Below are 23,555 nucleotides of genomic sequence, written 5' to 3'. Positions count from 1 at the left end.
GAAAACAATCAAATCTCATAGGTTACTACATTCAATTCCATATCCAGGATCTCAGGAATGTCCCTTCCTCCTCAGTTCTATAGTAAACCCAGTCACAATATTCTGCAATCTGTGCACTAAATTGCAATCAACTAATGTCAAAAATCCTATATACAACAATGGAAGAAAAAAAGCTAAATTTGGTTAAAATACACACATGCCATAGAAAGGAATATAGGTAGAGGCTATATAGCAGTTTTTGAAACTGGTGATGAGACTCTAGATTGTATTTATGAATATATTTTGTCCATTATCTATTCCATGTTCCCTTGACGTTCAGCTAGAATTTTTAACAGGTGTAGGTTTTTTATCCAGTGGGGTAACAACTAAAACCTCATTCCTAAGGAATTTGAGCTCCTGTCTATGTTAGACTGTTGAGATCTTCTAACTGGAGAGTCTAAGAAGGAAGCAACCCAGGGCCTCTGGGGTTTTGTCCATACTCATAGTGTACGAGTAACTTGATCTGTCCTTGGTGGATTATCAACCACTCTAGCACCTTAACACCCATTTTGTCGGCGCCCAGTGCTTTAAGGAACTTGAAATGGCCAAATGAGGTCTCAGCTTCCAATTCAACAGCATTGTTGTATATAAGCTTTATGGAAGCCTTTCTCTCTCTCGTTAGTATAAAGCAGGCAGTATATACAGATGGGAAGAAAAGGTTTTGTGCATGAATTTTTTTAGTGAATTCTTTGACTGGAAGTAGTATTATGTGGGAAACTCCAGTAACATACAAGGCCACTGCAGTTAATGACTAGTGTCTGTGACAGACTTGCTAGCCAGAGGTCCAGGGGCTACTGGCACAGAAACAAGTCCCCTTAGGTTAATAACTCTTTGCTCTTGAGAAACAGCTCATTCTATCTGGCTTTTTGGAGAATGAACACCTGATCTCAGAACTCCAGGTAACCCTGACCATTCTGAACAGGATGTTATCCAACTCATCTCAACATAAATATAAATCAGAGATTCTCACCTTGGCACTATTGATATTTGGGCCCCAATTATTTTTTCTTGTGGCAAGCGGTCTTGAACATTGTGGATGTTTAGCAGCATCCCTGGCTTATCAATTAGTTGCCAGTAGTGCCCTGCAATTGTGACAATCAAAAATGTCTCTAAACATTGTTCAGTATTTCATTAAATTATTAAATTTTACCCCTGAGAAGCAAAATTGCCCTCAGTGGGAAATCACTGACCTAAGTGCATCCTTTGAGTTCTATTATCCAGGAAAAGTGTCCTGAACTAGTCCTAAAGGCATGAGTACCCTGAGGGATCACATTCCCAGTATGCTTCCCTGCCATGCTGCCTCTTTTCATTCCGTACACAACTGGGGCCTCATGGGGGCTCCACAGGGATAACTGATGTTGGAAAAAAATTCAAGCTTGACTTAGAGGTGGTTCTGTGTGTTATGTTACTACCGGCCACAAATTAGGTGGTGGGGACCATTAAAACCCCCTGTTCATGGGTCACAGCAAAGGGCAGGAAAAGGAAGTCCCCCTAGGGAGCAGAGCTGTGAGCAATTCATTTTGTCTCCTTGGCCTGAAGAGACATAGTATGAGATAAGATTATGTATAATCATGGGAAGTGAACATGGAGTTTGGCTGGATTCTCAGGGGCTCAGAAAAGGATTGGTGTCAACTTAAGAAAGGTTGGAAGGGGTATATAGATGGATCTTTTAAAATGGATCCAGATATGTGAGAATATTTCTGAGCTTTATTAATACTCACAGCAAAGCCTTCACTGTGAACGAGGCTCTGAGTAATTGGGTATGCAAGACAACCTTTTCTGTAAATGTTGGTATCTTGTGAAGCTGGTGCTAAATGAGAGTATAAACAAAGTGCCAGGATGGCAAGGATGGAGTATACAAATAGAACCACACTTTCAGATGCTTTTCTGACTGCTTCCTTTCCTTCTCTATCTCCCCAACTTTTGTTTGCCAAGACCACTGCTACTGGTATTATATGTCAGGGGTAATGGAGGAGTGTCAGTCAGCTACCTGGAAGTCAACTAATCCCACTAGAAGAGGTAATGTTTCAGTTTTATCCTCATTAGTAGATATTATGGTCTTTTTGCTTTTTTGAATCCACGATACTTCTGGCAGGACCACCATTTATGGACTTACTAAATAATTTACACATTATCATGGATTCCCACACAAAATTGTTCTGGCCAAGAAATTAATTACACAGAAGAGGTAAGATAACGTTCTTGAAGACTTAGTTATGAAGGCAACTGAGAGACAGCACTTAAAGTTCGGGTCTTTCCGAATGCAGTACATATTTATATCCAACAACTGATTTTTAATGCTATTTTCCTATTTCTATATAAGCTCCAAGAACTAAAAAGCCTCTCATTATTACACCTAATTAAGCTCTCTTAAGTTTTTGTTTTTTTGTTCCTCTGACTCTAGACTCTGTTTTTAAAGATTTTAATATTTAAAGTTCAAAAGAAATTAGTTGAAAATAACTGGAAGTTCAAACTTCTGCATGGTAATTTTGGATTCTTTATGACAATAGGTAATCTGGCAAGAAAAGAGGGTTGCCATGTTAGTTGGGGTGTTTTAACCCTATAATATAGTTCCTGTCACATATAAGAGCAGGAAAGAATATAGAGGGAAAACTGAAGATTCTCTGAGGTATGTTCTTATATTACATATTTGGTGGTAAAAGAAACAAGACTTAGTCCTGTCTAAAATAAACTCGGTCACTCTATTACAGCAGAAACCTAATTGTTCAAGGTAGTAGCCAAAACAAAAATAAAAGAACAGATGCAAAAATCAAGTATCATGACCTGGTGCTTAATTAAAACAGTAACTCCCACCTGTATTTTCTTGTTGTCGTATGTAACATGTATTTTAACAGATTTCCCATCTCTTCCTGTTGTAAGTATTAAAATGACTGCTGTGGGGGGCGCCTGGGTGGCTCAGTCAGTTGAGTGTCTGACTCATGATTTCACCTCAGGTTATGATCTCAGGGTCATGAGATCAAGCCCCTTGTCAGCCTCTGTGCTGGGCGTGGAGCCTGCTTAAGATTCTTTCTCGTCCTCTCCTTCTGCCCCTCCCCACTCATGGTCCTCTCTAAAACACACACACATACACACACTGTTCAGTGTAATTTGAAGAACATCAATGAGAATGTAGTAAAACTAGAAAAATGAACATGGCCTGAAGGCCTTGGACTCGGATGTAGTAAATGAGAGCTGCATTGTTGGCATGAATACATTTGGAAATTCAAGTATAAAAGGAATAATATGTGTGTGGAAATTGAACAGCGAAGAGTGAAGTGTAGTGAACATTTGTTTTTGTCACTATCTGGTCACCCATTCCCAAAGAATTCCAGATGCTACCCACAATTACAGAAGACAAAAGAGTAGGCACATAACCCAATCTTGGCCAACTGTGTACTCTCTCCAAGGACTCTAAACCCTTAGCTGATCTTGCAAGTAACAAGAACAAATGACAGGAATGATTGATTCGATCATCCTGACCAGGCTGTTCCCACTATCAAACAGTTCCTTTGCTTCCACCTTGAGTACTTTTCTCCTCTAGTCCTTTCCTGGTTTCTGCCCACCAGTTCTGAGAGTGACTAGCTATCCTTTCATTAAATTTCCTTTCTCTTATATTAGCCAGTTGGTTTCTGTTGTTTGTAGTATAGGGCCTTGTTCCAATCAAGAACAGAGCAGAAATGGAAAAACAGACAAATATAGAAAATCTCTTTTAAAATGTTTTACTAGAAATCTACCTTTTCTAAGAACATATTTTTGACATTGAATATTTTTATGGACTGCAGGTTTGTCCCCTCCCAGAATTCATTTGTTTAAACTCTAAGCTCCAATAAGATAGTAGCATTAGGGGGTAGTGCTTTGGGAGATAATTAGGTCATGAAGTTGAAGGCACCATGATGAAATTAGTATCATTATAAGAGGAAGACAGCTGGCCCTCTCTCTCTACAAGTAAGGATAAAATGAGAAGACAGTTCTCTGTAAACCAGGAAGAGGTCTTCACTGAAATCCAATCTTTCTGGCATTCCTGTTATAATCACTGTGGCCCACAGAGATGAGAAGCTAGGACTGACCCAACTCTGGTTATGTACCTATCCTTATTCAATCACTCTGCTATGGAAATAGGATGGTTTATATTTGGACCCTATGATGAACTGCAGAGAACAACTTCCCAAGAAAGAGAAGTGCTAGTCGGGAAGAAATAGTGTTCCAGAATAAATAGGGTTCCAGAAGAAAGGTCTTACAAATATACATCGATATGTATTTATATTATATGTATATATAATGTCTTATAGATACCTACATATAGAGGGTGTACTGTAATATTTTTCTTGGTCATAGGACACAAAAAGTCTGGAAGGAGCTATCCAAATTGGTTGAGGGGGAGGGAAGGTTTAGAAGGGTGGAGAGAAGAAAAACTAATTTTGTTACCTATATGTTCAATTGCAGTGGAAGAGCTGGGAGAGGGCGAAGAGAAAGGGAGTAAAAATAAATTCATTTCAACCACTTTGGAAGGAATATTCTAAGCAACAGGATTTGTATATGTACATAAGTGTACACACATACACACACACACGCACACCCCCATCCCCCCATATTAATCTAACCACTTCAGATAATTTAAATTGGAGCAGCACTTGTCATTTCCAATGGAAGGTTTCTGAGTAGCAAAAAAGTGTTAAGACTTAGAAATATCATTAAATCATTTACTCAGTAACAACACTTAGCATATAACAGGAACACACTGCACATACTGATTTCCCATATAGCCTGAATAAGTTGTTTTGATACACAATGCTTTCCTAATATAAATTTTTCTATGGCCAGGGAACACAGCATTTTAAATAGCCCATCTTTCTAAAACTGAAGCAAATTTCTAAACAGATATTTAGAAAAGAAGTAGGAACAATTAATGTTAACTACTATAAAAACAAAAAGAAACACAATTGTAGGACATCTAAATATGAAAATTATGAAACATATATAAAAAAATTATACATATATACATTATCAAAATACCTTTTCTATTTTGTCAACTAAATCTTTGCGATTAAAAACAAAGTAGTTCAAGCATTTCCAAATATAGAGATTTTAGATTTATATTTATTAAAAACAAAATAATATCAGTTCTGTTGGAATAATCATATACACACCAAGAAAAATATTTGCAACTGTGGAAACAGAAATAGTGAACAACTTCAACTTTCTCAATATCTTAGTGGTTTAATTAATTTACTTTTTATCAGATTTTTTTTGCTAGAACAGGTTTACTTAATTTTAAACTCAGATCAATGTGTTTGTTTTTTGTGGGGTTTTTTTTTGTTTTTGTTTTTAAAACAAACAAACAAACAAACAAAATACTTAAAATGGTAGGTATTAGGCTTCCCTCAGCTAAAAAATAACATATACATTTGTTTAGATGTAGCAATTTTAAAAACATACAAATTCAATATGTAGTAAAATATATTAAAAAAACACATAAGGAATTATACCCCATTAAAAAATATAAATGCACCTTCTGTTGATTATCACTATTGAAAACTATTCTGATTTTAAAGTAGCTTCTATAAAATGTCAAAGTAGCAGGCATTGTTTGCTTTTCTAATATCATGAATAAATATTTCTATCTCATTTAAACAGTCCACTAGTATTTCTTAGCAAAAATGTAGTATTATACATAGCATTATCCCATATTCAAGTTTTCATGTTTGAATTCCACTAAAATGTTTTCTTTAATTTATAAGGACAATGCACACAAAAGTAAAAAGACGAGGTAAATACCTTACATTTTTAAAAAATTACTTGAAAATTAATACTCAGATATTCTCAATGCCTAACTTCTAGAATGGTGCTTACAAAGGTCCTCCATTTAAAAAACAAAACAAAACAAAATGGTCCTCCATAATGGTGATGATATGACATATCTGAACCACAGACAGCAGGTTTCTTGGTCTTCTGAGTACAAATGATGAAATGATGTTCTTCCCTGTTATTATAAAGCAACCATGACTAAGTTTTACCAAAAATATTGCTTCGGTGTAGGTTTACATGAGGCACCATGCTACAGTAAGAGCAGCAACAACGCCATTTAAAATTGCCATGCTATAGCCCATGTGGAAAGAATGTCCAGTCAGTTTCCTAGGGGGAAAAAAAAATGAAAAAAAAAAAAAGTAATTTGGTATAACAGAAACACCATCAGTTTTTATTGAAAATGCTTATAACGTTAAAAATGTTTTCCTAATATTTTACACATTAATACACATGTTAAAAAAGAATACTGGACATTTGCAGGATTAGTAAAGTTCTCTTAAGTTCTCTGTCAAAATCTATCCTGGTTATCAAATATAATTTTTCAGTTTCATTAGACCAAAATATTCAGTTAATCCCTTATACTTTTTTACTATGCTTCATAGTCACTAAGTGTATCATAACCTAATTCTATGGTATAAATCTTATCATACTACAAGCTATATTATACTACAATGTTCTTTCATTAATTAGCACTATTTCCCTGTTCTTTTGTTCTGACTTAGAACTAAAAATATGTATTATTTCAGGTATTTGTCCTGTCTGTACCATTTTTAGATCACATGAAGAAACTACTCTTTCTGTAAGCACTAAAAACAGCACTTGTCCATATATAAGTCATAAATCAGATTATGTCTTTTATAGACATTTCAGTTCTCAACTTAATAGGTTACTTAATTGAAGTGGCTTTCAATGAGTTCCTAGGTATTAGCAAAGACACATCTCTTGTTTTATGATTACTGAGTGCCAACTAGCTTATGTGCACAGATTTCCCCTGACATTTGATTCCTCTTACAGCAATTTTACTTATTTTACTACATTTAAGTTTTCTCCCACTAACTATTGCAATAATAAACTTCGTTTATCCTCATAAAGATGAGATGTGCTAAAAAAAAAAAAAATAGAAGCTAACATCTACATGGTGCAAGAGGAAGATCAGAATCTTTTCCTGCTGGAACTGGAACAATCCAAATCGAGGATATACAGGGAGGTGCACTGCAGGAATAAGTGTCTGAAGTCATCAGTAGTAAGAGCTGAGGGTCACCATGCTTATGCCCTCTCATCTCTACTAAGGACAGCTCACAGACAGGGAGGTATTTGGATTTCAGTTAACATTAGAAGGACTGTATCCCTACAAGATCTGTGGCAAGGAATGAAGATACACTCCTGGAAGAATACCATCTCTGCATTCACCTGAGACTATAGAAGGCCCTGATAGCCTGATAGCCACTATTATTATTATTCATATTCTCCACTCAACCTCAGTCACGTAGGGGTTAATTTAAGATGTCTCATGTGTTACCATTAAGGGTTAATCTACTTCACCATGTTACCTACTATATGGTAAAATAAAATAGATACACTAGAAGACTTATCTCTTAAAAAAACTCTCTCAAATATATATTGATTAGTGAACAGAAAGCTAATTATAAAATTGAACTATCAGCCTGTCATTCATTACTTAAAAACCACTAATGACCCAAGAACATTTAAATTCATACTAACAAAATGAAGTTAATCAGGGAACAGAATTTCAGGAGTTAATTGTTCTCTTTTACTAGTTCTTCACCCTGGATTCCCATAAAAATAGAAAAGCCTCTGAAGTTACAGTTTACTAAACTATAATATAGGTATGCATAACTGACTTTTATGGAGATGCACATGCTCAAATGTTAAGTGACCCTTACATAACAGGCAAAGCAAGGAATTTTAATGGCAATGAAGAAATGCTCTAGACAAGTGTTTTTTAGTCTTTCTACTATCTCAAATGTACCATATTTCCACTAGGAACACTGTATCATTTGTCACACATGTACTATTAGGCAAGGGACTTGAAATCTTTGAGGCATCACTTGCTTTAAAACTCCTTTTCAAAATACTCATCATTATTTTCCCCTCTAGGGAAGAAAAACAACCCCTGGTGGCAGGTTTTTTCTCCTATGACTTATCTGTGATATTTGAAGTACTGAAGAGAACTTAAGGTATCCTGGTTCCCCTTTGTTAACACCCTTCACTTATCTCTTATAAAGGGCATGTTTTGAATTAAAAAACTAGGACCAAGTATAGTACATATCTTACTCAATCTCTATATATGCATGCTACTTTCTAAATTAAAAGTATACACAGTAAATCACAAATGTCTAACATGCATATAGATCGATGAATTTTTTCATGGTACACCCTCATGTACCAACCATCCAGATCAAAACCAAAACATTTCCAGTACCATAGAAAGCTCCTTTGTTCCTCGTCCCCATCCACCTTCCCTCCCCTAAATTCTGAGATAACCACTATAACCATTTGTTATCATGATGCCTAGTTTCACCTGCCCCCATCTACATGCGCTCATATAATACATTTTCTTCTGTGTCTAGATTCTTTCACTCAATACTATGTCTCTAAGAATCACCCATGTTGTTATATGTAACATTAGCATGTTCTTTTGTGTTACAGTTTAGTACTCCACTGTATAAAAATAATAAAATTCATCCATTCTACTACTGAGCATTTGGGTTGTTTCTAATATGAGGTTCCTATACATAGAGATACTAGGAATATGATGCTCCATATCTTTGTTGGGTAGGAGACACCTGTACTCATTTCTCTCGGGTAAATCCTAGGAGCGGAATTGCTGGGTTATAAGACAGAAGTAAATTTGGCTTTAGTAGAAATGTCAAACATCATCCCAAAGTAGTTGACTACTGTACACTTCTACTGGTAATCTACTGGTAGTGACAGTTGTTTCACTCTGTCACCAACATTTAGTATTATCAGTCTTTTCAATTTTAGTGACTCTGCATTTTATGCTGTTGTGGTTTAAATATATTTTTTTCTGATGACAAACATACTTATTGCACATTTACAAATTCCCTTTTTTGAAACTCCTGTTTATCTTTTGCTCATTTTTCTACTGGTTTACAGAGCTCATTACATATTCTATATACAAATTCTTTGTCAATAGTATGTGTCACAAAAATCTTCTTCAGTTTATGACTTGCCTTTTCACTCTCTAATAAGATCCTTTGATGAACAAGTTATTAAATATAGTCCAATTTACTTCTTTTTAATGTTTAGTACTTTTCTGTGGCCTTTTCGATGAATCTTTCACTACTCCAAGGTTATAAAGATAGACTATTTTTTAGAAAGACTTTATTGTTCTTCCTTTGACTTTTTGGTCTATAATTCATCTAAAATTTTTGTATATTGTATAAGGTACTGGCAAATGCCCATGTTATTCCTTATGGATATCCAATTGTTTCAGCACAAATTATTGAAAAGACCATCTTTCCCCTCATAAAATTGTTGTGGTGCCTTGTCCTAAGTCATATAACCATGTATGTCTGGTCCGTTTTTAAACTTCCTATCCTATTCTTTTTGTTTATTCTTCATAAAAAGGGATATTTATTTATCCCTGATAAAATCAACAACTTTCCTATACAGTAGCATTAGCCAATTAAAAAAATCCTATGCTACATAACTGAAATTGACATTAACACTGTATGTTACCTAAATGAAACTGAAATAAAAACAGAAAAACCCAAAAAGAAATTTTATGCTAAAAGTAAAAGATCCTTAGAATGAAAACTACAAAATCTTAGAAACACAAATAACAATGTGCAAGACTCACATGAAGATAATCATAGAAGTTTACTGAAGAAGATCTAAATAAATAAAAAGACATCCCGTGTTCTTCAGAATTGAAAACAATATTGTAAAAATGGCAATACTCCCTAAATTGATCTATAAGTTCAGTACAATTCCTCAATTTTCCTTTCCAACTGCCTCTTTCTGAAGATATGGACAAGTTGATTCCAAAATTCATATGGAAATAAGAGATACTAAATGTCAAAATAATACTGAAAAAGAACAAAGCTGGAGAACTCATACTTCCCAATTTCAAAACTTAACACAAAGTAATCAAATGGTATGGTACTGGCATAAGGATAAACATATAGACAAATGGAACAGTCCAAAATATAACTCATAGAGTCCACTAAGTCAATTAAGTTTCAAAAAAGGTACCTAAGACCACTTAGTAGGTAAAGTCTTTTCAACAAATTGGTGCTGGGACAACTGGATGTAAAAGAATGAGTTTGATCTCTAACTCATATAACATACAAAAATTAACCCAAATGGACCAGACCTACATGAAACAACTAACACTACAAAACTCTTAAAAGGAAGCATAGCTAGAAATTTTCACAACCTTGAATTAAGCAATGATTTCTTGGATAAGCAAGTAAAGAAAAAATAAATTGATTTCATCATACTAAAAACTTTTGTGCTTCAAAGGACAACATCAAGTAAGTTAAAAGACAAACCAGAGAATGGAAGAAAATATTTGCAAATCATATATATAACTGTGACCTACTATATGAGATATAAATTCTTATGACTCAAAAAAAAAAAAAGACAAAAACCTCAATTTTAAAAGGGGCATAGAATTTGAACAGACAGTTCTGCAAAGATATACATTGGCCAACAAGCACATGAAAGGATGCTAGACATTAGTCACTCTAAAAATGCAAATCAAAGCTGCTGAGATAACACTTCATACCCACTAAGATGGTTACAACACAAGAAAAAAAATAGGTTATTGGTGAAGATACGGAGAAATCAGAAATCTCACACATTGCTGGTACAATATAGAATGGTTCAGCTCCTGTAAGAGAGTTTGACAGTTCCTCAAAAAGTAAAGAGTTACCATATGATCCATCACTTCCATTCCAGGTACATACTGAACAGCTAAAAACACGTTTTTACACAAAAACTTGTACCTGAATGTTCATAGCAGCACTTTTCTTAAGAGCTAAAAAGTGGAAACAAATCAAATGTCCATCAACTAATAAATAAAACGTGGCCTACTCATATGATAGAATGTAATTCAGCCATCAAAAGGAAAGAAGTATTGATACAGGCTGAAACATGGATGAACTTCAAGACCACTACAGTCAGACATTAAAGAAGCCAGACATTAAAGACCACATTTCTGGGACTTGTATGATTCCATTTACATGAAATGCCCTGAGTAGGCAAATCCATAGACAAAAAGTTTGGAGGAGATGACAGAGGAGTAACTTGTAAGTGTGGGGTTTTCATTTTGGAGTGATAGAAATGTTCTGGAATTAGAGAGTGGTAATGATTGTACAACACAGATAATATACTAAAAAATCACTGAGGTATATGCTTTAAAATGCTGAGTTTCATGTTATGTAAATTATATTATAATAAAAAATAAAACTTTATTGAAAGACATTAAAAGAGTATCTGAGTAAAGAGAAATAACCTACCATAATCTGGGAATACTCAACACTGTAAATATATAAACTACCTCAGAAAGAAACTATAAATTCAATGAGATCTCAGTAGTAGCTCAACAGAATTATTCTGGTGGGAAACTAATACTTTGATACTAGGTTTATCTCACACAGTAAACATGCAAAAGGAGAAAAGAAAAATTCTGAGAAGTCATAATATAAAAACAAAGCAGTTTTTAACAAAGAAGTTAACAGAACCAGAAAAAGACAGAATAGATTTTAGCATCTAGAAACAGGTATATGTTTGTAAGTTTAAGTTATATAAGGGCTGGGGGAAGAGGTGAGGAAATATATGTATGGAAATTTTACATTTTACCAATAGGCATTTTTAAGACAGAAGGAACAAAACTGACTATTATTTTCAAGTTCCTCCCTCCTTTTCCTAATGATAGGTTTTCATTTATCAGTGTAGAAGAAATTAAGATTCAGCTTATCTTCAAAAGAGCTATCACTATATTTACATGGAATAAAAAGAATTGGTGATTTTAGGCAGTCTTCCTTTAGACCTTTGGTTTGGTTTTGTGATCCCACAAGTTCTATGAATATTAAGAAAAAAAGAGTAAGATTAAATAAAAAAGAATAAGATTAAATAAGAAAAAGAATAAGATTAAAAAGGGAGGGCCTGTAATTCTAGTGTTTGTAGGTTTTTCAAAGGCTCTCTCAGTGTGAGGCTCAGGAGGTATTTCTGGTCTATTACAAATTCTTTCTTAATTTTCTTCATTTATTTAATTAAAAAAAATTTTTTTAAAGATTTTATTTATTTATTTGACAGAGAGTGATCACAAGTAGGCAGACAGGCAGGCAGAGAGTGAAAGAGGGAAGCACATTCCCTGCCAAGCAGAGAGTCCAATGCGGGACTTGATCCCAGCACCCTGAGATCATGACCTGAGCAGAGGCCCAACCCACTGAGCCACCCAGGTGCCCTAATTTTATTTATTTTTAAGACATTATTTGAGAGAGAGAGAAAGAGAGAGAGCACACATGGCGCGCACACACACACATAAGACAGGGAAGGGCCAAAGGGAAAGGGAGAAGCAGACTCCCTGCTGAGCAGGGAGCATGACCTGGGGCTCAATCCCATAACATGAGATCCTGACTGGAGTGGAGGGTAGATGCTTAACTGAGCTCCCCAGATTCCCCTCTTTCTTAATTTTAATTTGCATGCATGTATAAGGTAAGGCACTACTGGTCTTACACAAAATAAAAATAAAAACCCTACTGGCCCAAAGCATCTATTGTGTATTGTTTCATTCAATTTTAGCATGAGACCCAAAATATAATGAAAATTAACATGATATCATTTAACATAAGGATTCCAAAATGTTTCTTATTGTTATAAGTCATTCATGACCTTTTATTTCATAATCTGAAGCAGTCACACACTGCAAGGCAAATGGTAATAAAATACAGGGGAGAAGGGGCTTGGGAAAGTTTGGTAGAGTATATACAATTTTTGCTCATTAATTCTTCTATAATTTCACGAAGGAAAAATGTATGGATTAGGAAAATGATTAGCACTTTCCAGGTGCACCTGCCTGGCTCAGTAAATGGAGCATGCAACTACTGATCTCAGAGTTGTGAGTTCAAGCCCCATGTTGGGTGTAGAGATTTTTTTAAAAACACAAAAAAGAGGGTATATGCTATGGTGAGTGCTTTGAATTGTGTAAGGCTGATGAATCACAGACCTGTACCCCGAAACACATAATATATGTTAATAAAAAATTAAAATATAAAATAAATATACTTGAGTCCTAAAAAATAATAATAATTAAAAATTAAAAGGGTAGCACTTTCTTCTATCATGTATTTTAGACCAATAAAACAAAGTAACTATGGTTTTTAAATCCTACATAATAAAATATAATATGGGAAACTTGATTAGATATATAATAAAAATTTTCTATCCGGAATAAGTAAAACATCAGCATTATTTAATATTAATATTGTCAAACCCACAAAAGTAGATAGATAACACTGCAGCCCTGTCAAGCTAATTTGATTTTGTCATGCCATACAGAGTTCTAATTTTGGACTATGCTACTAAATAGATGGAAAACACACACACACACACACACACACACACACACACTCCCCACAAAGAAATCAAATCCTATCACCTCATAGCACTATTTAATGGAAATGTTTAACTTTGATAACCTTCCATTTTATTTCAGCATTCACACAGTCTCTGAAATAGGCTTAAAGAAATTTTGAAAATGACGTGACTATTTTTAGAGACTTGTTACAATTATTTCAAATATCAATGTGACCAAGAAAATGAATTCAAAATAAAATTCTTTCCAAGCCACTCATATTTTCTCCATATACCTAAACACACTGTAACAAATTAATTTTCTTAAAACACCCCCCTGTTCAAAATGCTTTTGTGTCAATTGTATATAAAATATAAGTGTGGGATAGGTGGCTCAGTTGGTTAAGCTTCTGCCTTCCATCTGGGATCAAGTCCCGCATTAGGGTCCTTGCTGAGCGGGGAGCCTGTTTCTCCCTCTGCCTATCACTCTCCCTGCTTGTGCTCAATCTCTTTCTCTCTCTCTGACAAATAAATAAATAAAATTTAAAATAGAATAGAGCAAAAAAAAAATGCAGTTAAAAAGATCAAGTTTTCTTAACCATATGAATTCTGACCCAAGCTTTCAGAGATGGCAATGGACCAACCAAAAAACAAAAGAGGTGTAAAGGATAAAGGACAAAGCCAGAAGTGAACTTACCCTTAAGATTTCATTCAGTCCTTAGGTGAAGGACTGCACCAGATTAACACAAGGTCCCTTCTGGTTAGTTCTAAATTTTGATTAATTATTCAAAGTAGCTGGGATAAAATGACAACATTTGAAAAAGATTACATAGGTTTTTTTCTACCTATTAAAAAGGGCGAATGACCAACATTACCTGTACTTAAACTAAAACAATTATCCAGGGAGTAGAACTACATACATATTTTGGTCCCAAGGAGTCAGTCAAAGAGACCCAAAATATAATGAAAATTAACACGATATCATTTAACATAAGAATTCAAAATAATTTGAACATTTAAAAATAAGTAGAAAATAGACAAAGCTTACTGACAAAACCAGAATGTTTCTTAAAGGAAGTGTTAGAGGATTCCTAAATGTGGATTTTATTCACTGAGATAAACTTCTATATTGCAATAAAGTTCTAAAATCAAAGATGGAAATAAATGGGAAATACCGTTCAGTAAAAATTGTATTGGAAAAAATATGGTGACAAAGATAGCATTATAACAGAACAACTTCCATATCCTAAAAGATAAGTTATAAAAAAGATAACATTTGGTTTTGGTTTTAAAGAATTTCTTTCCAATAATAAATAATCCTGCAATGAAATTCTTATTTGGTTCCTGTTAGTATTTAAGCATTTAAACTCTGTAGTTAGACAAAGATGTATTTGAGTGCCAGCTTTGCCACTTACTAGGTGTATGAAGATAGAAACTGTCTGACCTCTCTGAGAACTCAATTCCCCAAAATGGAAATAAAAATAGAAATAAAACAGAATTAAAAAATAAAATAAAAGTAAAAATAAAAATCTTTCCTTACACAGCTGAGAATCAGGTGTCTGGCACATAGTAAATAATCAACAAATATTAGCCACTAAATATAGAAAAGAAAGCTGGCCACAGATGAGATTTTTAAAAATTCTTCTGACATTCTCTTTCACTCTCCCTTTAAGCAAAATACCTACAACTAGACCTATCTCAAAACAAAAAACAAAAAATAAGATTATACAAACAGACCCAGGAGGTAGATAGAAGAAAATAACTGAAGATTTATGAGTTTGTATATGTATATGTGCATTTCTGCTTGGCATTACCCTCTTGCTACAAATTCACAATAATTGCCCTTTGTAATTTTCTAAAGAACTTAAGACTTCTAATATTTATATCCAGATCTTATAGTCTGGAAACATACTTTCTAGCAAAATATTTATACTGATATTTAATAGTAACATAAAGTGAGTAAGTTATAAAAGAACTAGATTTTATTTACATTTTATAGGAATGGAATATATATATAAAAGTTAAGATTTAAACGACTTAAATGATTCTGGATATTAAAAGGAACCATAAATTAAGGTACTGAATTAAGACACTGCCAAAAGTTTCAAATAAATTGCCTTTGTTTATTTAAGACAGAGACCAACAGGTTCAAGCAGGTCTCCTCTCGTTTCATGTTGTTTATTGTTTTCACTGTAGCACTCACTGGTTGACTCACTGGTTATACAGTGTAGTATAGAGAAATGACTCCCTATACTACATACCAGACTACACTCTATTGAAATCTTCATTCTTATGTCATCTTAATTCCAATATTTCCTCTCCCTCTTCTATGTTCCTGCTTTTAAGACATGCTTTTATGACAGAATTCTCTCCACTTTGAAATAGTCATTTCACTGCTAACCAATTTTGCTCTAAGCAGAAAGCTCTCTGTACTTACCAGAATAAGAAGTTATATTAAGGGCCTACAATAAGAACCAACTGGCTATTTGTTTCTGTGTCTGACTGGCTCAGTTGGAGACAGGATGAGCTAGTTGGTACTAATTTATTCCCCCTTCGGACATCTGAGTTGTCTTTTGTTTTTCATTCTATCCCAGGCCAAGAAATCCCCAATTCCCAAAGAATTTTAAGCTGCGTGAGCTTTGGTTAAAATAACTATCAGTTTTTCATCTGGAATCAGAAGTTCTTAACCAAATCCAAAATCTGAAAGAAAATACTAAATACCACTATATTTCAATTACCTGCAAAGTATTTCCTTTTATGTTTCTTTCAGAAACACAAAATAATCCAACTTCTTTAGTATTCATTTCTCTAAAAATTACTTATTAGAAATTGTGGAGAGAATGAAGTTGTGTGTATTCCAACTAACTTTACCAGTGCTATTTAGGACATAAGGGTTAGAATTTTAAAAAGGAAGCTTCCCTCCCTTAGGAAATGCTGTCATTAAGGAAAAAAAACAACATATTCACCCCTTACTTTATACTCTGAAGTTCTTTATTTTACAATTTTCTCAGTTCTCTATTCTTTTACTTCACCAAAATTTACATAATGAGTTATATATATCAGGCATTATATATGGGAGATAGAGAAATGAGCAAGAATAAGTACTGTCCTCAATACTGCCCTCTAAGACAAGAGTCTAATGACACAATGTGCTGAGTGTTAAAAGTTTTGTAGACAGCATTACTGGAACATAAGGGAGCCATCTGGCTTGAAGAAGGGGAGATTTTAAAGAAGAGTTAATGCCTGATCTAAAACTGAGTATGAAGAAATTAGAATTCTAAAGAAATGACAACATGTGTAGAAGCAAAAGACAACGGAGAGTGCAGGCAGTGGCTAATGATTTAGTATGGTTAAAGGATCTGGAAAGCAAACTCTTTCAACTGAATTTAATCATGTCTCTAGTACTTACAAAATGACATTAACCCACCTGAAAATCTAATTCTTCATCTTTAAAATGAGAATAACAATTCCTCCCTTTAGTGTTTTCGTGAACACTAAACTAAGATAACATTAACAACGTTTGTTTCAGTGCCTAGCATTTACTGAGCACACACACAATAAATGCCAGCCTTTATTTTGTCTCCTTGACTGGCTGGACTTACTAAGAGAGAGGGAAGAACTGAAGGCAATCCTGGGTTTCTCACCTGAGTTACTGGCTGGATAAAATATCACTCACCATAATAGGGAAGCCAAGAGAAGAAACAGGATGGTGGGTAGTGAGAAATAATGAAGCCAATTTTAGATAAACTAAACTGAACTATGCCTACAGGACACTGAAGTAAAAATTCCCAGCAAGCAAAAGGAAATACAAATAACAACCAAAAGGCAAGTTCCTCAGGAAAGAGCCTCAAGGCAGCCCGGATAGACTTTAAAGTCTTCAGCCAACTAGGAAAAGCTGAAAAAAGTGATTCCATAAGAGAATTAGTGATCAGGAAGGCTGAAAGAAAACAAAGGAGTGGTGTCACAGAAATTAAGAAAGAAAAGAATTCTGCGGAGGAATCGTAAGCCATCTGAAATAATGGATTAAAAAATGAAAGGGGCACCTGAGTGGATTGGTCAGTTGGGGGTCTGATTCTTGTTTTCAACTCAGGTCATGATCTCAGGATTGTGAGATAGAGCCCTGTATTGGGCTCTGCATTAGGCTGGGCATAAAATCTGGTTGGGATTCTCTCTCCCCCTCTTCCTTTGCACCCCCACCCCACCCAATGTGTGTGTGTGTGCATGCAGGTGTACTGGCGCGCACACACACTTTCTTTAAAAAAAAAAAAAAAAAAAAAAGAAACAAAGAAAGAGAACATTTAAATTTTATAATTAGAGGAGGCCTGCAGTCAAATCAAGGAGAAAACAATTTAGTATAGGGTTAACTCCAAGACACCTCTGCTAACAAATTTAGCCAGTGTGGAGATAGGGCCTACCCCTTCTCTAGTCTTTGAAGATGCTTAGACAGGCAAAGTGGGCATAAGGATTTTTTTTTTTCTCTACCAGAGGAGAAACTTGAATGTTTTAGAAATATTTAGAAATATTCCAACAAGAAGACTAGATAAAGGAGAAACCTGAAGATAAAAAGGTAAAGGATCTAGAGCAAAGGAAGTAAAATTACTTTTGGGCAGGTGTGAGGACACTTTTTACTCTGAGAGAAGAGAAACAGGCAGAATAATATCTGTGTTTGTAAAGTAAGCTTATAATCAGGAGAAGGGGAAGAAGCTGGAAGTTCACTCACAATGACCTTTCTGTGACTGGAAGTGGAACCCACAGAAAAGAGTGTGATGGGATGAGGATTTGGAATAGCCACAGGGATTTTTAAAAAAAAAAAGGAGATGGATCGATGGATGGTTGGATGGATAGTGCTATCTGAGATTCTAGTTGGGACTACGAGGGTTGTGAACTCTGATTACTCAGATCTTAGTTTGGATGATTCAACTCGGCCTTATTATTCTCTTTATATGAGCACCACTGGCCTTGGCTTGTTTTAGAATGAATTTGAGGCCTTCTGCTATTTTAACATTTCATTAGCTTTGCTCCAGGCTCTCTCTAGTAGGCTTGACTTTTTTGACCTCTACAATTCTGCAACTGTATAGGACAGGTACATCAAACTTTTTTCTTTACACAAGGCTTGGTAAAAGGAAGCCAATTTTTCTCATAGTTCATAACAACTGAACACACAAAATTTGTATTTACTTTGGCTTTCCTATTGCAAAATTTCAATTAAAATTATTTTCCTTGCCACTAAATTATGTTTCCTACTCCATTTCTTAACCCTGGAAAACCATTTCCCAAACTTGGCAAACAAGTCACTTTGGATTCACAATCTAAAAGGAGAAGTGAGTAAAATAAATACAATGGGGGGCGCCTGGGTGGCTCAGTGGGCTAAAGCCTCTGCCTTCAGCTCAGGTCATGATCTCAGGGTCCTGGGATCGAGGCCCGCATTGGGCTCTCTGTTCAGCAGGGAGCCTACTCTCCCCACCCCCGCCCGTCTCTGCCTACTTGTGATCTGTCTGTCAAATAAATAAATAAATAAATATAATCGTTAATAAATAAATAAGCAAATAAATAAATAAATGAAATGGGCTTTAAAGCAGCTGTCTTACTTATTTTGTTATAATTTTAAACATCCTCAAGTTGTAAGCTTTCCTGCTTATTCAAATAGGCAGACTTTAGTTGAACTTTCATCACTACTTTGGATCATTTATTCATTAAAACTCAGATATTCAGTAAAAACTATTAAGTCTATAAGTAAGGTATGAAGTAGTTATCTGTTTTCGAAAATTGAAATGTGATTTTTAGAAATGTGTGCCATACCCTTATGGCTTATAAAACTAGTCAATTAAAACTATATGAACAGACAAAGAAACCCCACCATATATATATTATATATATTGTAAAATATATATTTGGGGTGTCTCTCTCTCTCTCTATATATATATATATACTGCCCCCAAATTAAAAATCTTTTGTAAGCATTATCTAATTTCACAGTAGTCTCCTGAAGCAGGGATTGGCAAACTAGAACACACTTGTCCTGCACCTATTTCTTCTTACTGGAACATGGCCTCACTCATTCCTTTAGGTATTGTCTATGGGTGCTTTGGTGCTAAAAATCAACTTGTTTCAACTTTAAGGGTATGTGAGAGACCATATGATCCACAAAGCTAAAAATACACACCACTTGACCCCTTACAGAAAAAGTTTGCTGACTTCTGTCCTAAAGCCCTCCTATTCAAAGAGTAGTCCATAGACCAGCAATATATAAGCAACGCCTCTGAATTTCTTGCAAACTCAGAATCTCAGACCCTACCCTAGACATAATAAATCAAAATCTTTATTTTCAGCTAGATCTTCTAGTGATTCTAAAAGCCTCAAAGTAAATACTGATGCTCATTATTTGGAAATCTGTAAATTAGCAAGGAGATTTCTAACTAGATCATCACTTCAGAAATCTATCTCAATTACTTTCTAAATGAAAACTTCAAATTTACACTGTAGCATCATGTTCTAAATAGATTTCATGACTTCTTTAAAATTTTATATGACAGGGAATTAAAGTAAGAAATCAAGTTAAGAGATTACCTGAGGAGGAAAACTTCTCCTATTTCTTTTTTCCATTTATATATTTACATTGCTAGGACAGCGGCTACACACTGGGTATATAAGTATATTTATATATGTACATTCAAATTAACCTTTTAGGATAAAATACGGCAAAATATTTTTAGAATGAGGCCAAAGAATAAGATTAAAACTATCTTATTAGTTAGCTTACTAGATTTTAAAGTACACTCCACTCATATTTGAGTGGAGTGATATATTTCAAATGCATACGCACACACAAACCATACACACATATTCACTTATGTACATAGTCACAAGGTTTTACTAATCAAGAAGATTACAAATACAGAAATAATTATGAACTAGTCTGTTAACACTAGTTATATTGCCGGGTTATTTAAAATGAGACTTTACAACCCTTTCACCTTCAAAAGTATGTAACTGTGCTGTTTCATAATGAGCTTGTACTGTCTTCTAATGACCTTATATTAATTCTATAATCACAAATTATTAAAAAAATCAGTAAGGAGAAATTTTAAATCATGGTCATTGTTCTAACAAATAAACTTCTAAATTACTGAAAAATAGAAAATGCTATTAAAATATAAAGTCATTAGAAACATGTCTGTGGGGCACCTGGGTGGCTCAGTGGGTTAAGCCGCTGCCTTCGGCTCAGGTCATGATCTCAGGGTCCTGGGATCGAGTCCTGCATCGGGCTCTCTGCTCAGCAGGGAGCCTGCTTCCTCCTCTCTCTCTCTGCCTGCCTCTCTGCCTGCTTGTGATCTCTATCAAATAAATAAATAAATCTTAAAAAAAAAAAAAAAAAAAAAAAGAAACATGTCTGTGTATTGACCTCAGGGTTTCATGATAAATCTGAGGTAAAGATTATCTGGATAAACATTTACTTAAAAGATGTAAAAGGTGAAGGAAAAAGTATAAAGATAAACACTGTAACGTATCATTCTTAAAAATACGTAAGAGCTGGGGTGCCTGGGTGGCTCAGTCAGCTGAGCATCTGAATTTTGGTTTTGGCTCAGATCATGATTTCAGGGTCCTGGGATGGAAGCCCTCACTGGGCTCAAGGACTTACATTATAAATAAGTATCATTAAAAGAAAGTATGTACCATCTTAACGGAGCAAGTTGATTTATCAATCTACACATTAGTAAATTATAATAGAATTTAAAATTTTCAACTTTAGTAGGAGTTTCCTCATTTTTTAAAAAGACTTTATTCTCCTTAGCATTTATTGTTTGCTAGCTGTACTACCAACTTCTCTGGTCCTACTTTCTCCTGTATAACATACGGATGGTTTGCTGAGGTCTTTAATCCCTTTTGGATCTCAATCCTGCAATAATTATGCCTCCCTATATACACTAGTCTTTTATCTAGAATTTGGCCAACTAGAAATTTTAATTGAGTCACAATCCTATGCTTTGCCAGTGTGATACTATCTAATGTAATGACCTATGGGCACTGAAAAATCCTAAAGATGAGCAAAGTTCTTGAAATGGAAAGACGCATGTATAATTTTAAGTATCTCTTATTGTACAAGTCCTTGAAAATCAGTCAAAGGGAAATAAAGGTGTATCTGGTTGGATGAAAGTACGTACATATTAACCCACAGTTTATCTATATATAGCAATCCACTACTTTGCAAATTGAATAACATCAGAAATTTTAACTTTATTCACTAGTGCACTGAAGTAGAAAAATGCCCCGAAACATCCATCTGTGCCGAGTACTACCATGATTAAACAAAGTCCTTATTCCATAGGAAGTTAGGGCAAATAGCACAAAAGATAAAAAGAATAACTGGATTCCCAAGTCTTTAGATTTCACAAGTCAGTTTAAAAAATATTATTTTGAAAAAAGGAAGTAACTGACACTGTGCTTTGTTGCCAAACTTTTACTTTGCCAAGAACAATGTTTGAAAATCATTACTATCTATGGGTGCCTGGTGGCTCAGTCAGTTAAGTGCCTGCCTTGGCTCAGGTGATGATACTGGAGTCCTGTAATCGAGCACTGCGATGAGCTCCGGCTCAGCTTCTCCCTCTCCCTCTGCACCACCCAATCATGTACTCTCTCTCCCTTTAATAAATAATTCTTGGAGAAAAAAAAAAAAAAAACCATTACTATCTAATATCAGCATTATTTCATTAAAGAAAGACGGTCTATATCAAAAGAATACAAAGACTAAAATCTCAAAAGAAGTATCAATTACCCAATAAAAGATACTTGGCAGCAAGAGTAGGCCACAGTTAGCTGTCTAGCTTAAAAAATTCTCAATTAAGAAAAGAAATACTCTGGGACGAAGACTGCTTTATCAGCTGGTACATCTATTGCTTTAATTAGTAAACTTACACTTATTGCCTATGAGGACGGATATCATTGTTTTTATCCCATTTTAGAAGTGAAAAAATTAAGGCTTAGAGACACTAACTTGCTCAAAAGTTCTGCTAGTATAAGGTGTAGTCTGGATTTGGAACCCACTCCTTTCTTTCGTTCGTTCGTTCTTTCTTTCTTTCTTTCTTTTTTTTTTTAAAGATTTTATTTATTTATTTTGAGAGAGAGAGAAAGAGACCAGGAGTGGGGTTGGGGCGGGGGTAAGAGTGGCAGGCAGAGGGAGAAGCAGACTGCTGCTGAGCAGGGAACTTGACATGGGTCTCCATGAGATCATGACCTGAGCCAAAGGCAGACACTTAACTGACTGAGCCACCCACGCACCCCGGAAGCCACCTCTTGTCTTATAAGCCCTCTCATATACCAGGCTGCCTCCTGTGATTTACAAAGATTGTTGACACATGAAAAGTTCTAAGAACAAAACCGCAAGTACTATCCCTCAAGTATTTCCTATCAAGACTGTTCAATGCATATGCACACCTGTGCCTTTTCAGTAACACATACATAAAACATTGTAAATTAGCATAGGCAAAAGCCATAGCAAACAGGTACAAAGCAAATACTCACTCGCTACAATACTTTATGAAAACAAGGAAACCAAGTTAATTAGTATGATTTCTACAGGATTTTCTTACATCTATTTAAGTCTCCTTCAGAACAGTAATGGAATATATAAGACATGCATATATTTTAACCCTTCACTTCAAGAACCCACAGTGAATTATCATCAATATATTCATTAATAGTGACCACGTTGCCTAATGAAACTTCATGATACACAAATATCAAGGCCAAGTTCTTAATCCATCTCCTTCATCAGTAGGTTTTCCCTCCTACTGCAATTAGCCATCTGACATCTGTTTCATTAGTCCAAGGCAATAAAGAATCTGATTCAACAAAGAGCCAGCTCTCCAAAATCTATATGAAAAAGTTGTAGAGTCAATTTATTGTGCTCAATGTTCAATCTACCGTGCTTCGAAAAGGACTTCTAATTTAATACTAAGTCATCCTTCACCTCTAAAACTCATATTACTGCCAAAGAAACCATGACCCCATTTTTCTTTTTTTTTTTTCTTAAAGATTTCATTTATTGATTTGAAAGAGAGAGTGAGCCAGAGACAGGACAAGCCTGGGGAAAAGCAGAGAGAGAGGGAGACACGGACTCCCCACTGAGCAGGGAGACCGACAGAAAC

General features: G+C 34.9%; 1 protein-coding gene across 1 annotated transcript in view; it reads right to left on the bottom strand.

Moving 5' to 3' along the window:
• Window positions 1-4,725: 4,725 nt before the first annotated feature.
• ARL6IP6 (ADP ribosylation factor like GTPase 6 interacting protein 6) overlaps window positions 4,726-23,555 on the bottom strand; it is a 38,213-nt gene continuing 19,383 nt past the window's right edge. The window contains exon 4 of the mRNA XM_044242082.1: window positions 4,726-6,171. Coding sequence (XP_044098017.1) covers window positions 6,078-6,171 — 94 coding nt within the window. The 3' untranslated portion in view covers window positions 4,726-6,077. The remainder of the gene's footprint in view (window positions 6,172-23,555) is intronic.

This window comes from Neovison vison, chromosome 3 (assembly GCF_020171115.1).
Source record: "Neovison vison isolate M4711 chromosome 3, ASM_NN_V1, whole genome shotgun sequence".
Taxonomy (NCBI): Eukaryota; Metazoa; Chordata; class Mammalia; order Carnivora; family Mustelidae; genus Neogale; species Neogale vison.
The sequence above is the reverse complement of the archived record's forward strand: the minus strand, read 5'-3'. Positions and strand labels throughout refer to the sequence as shown.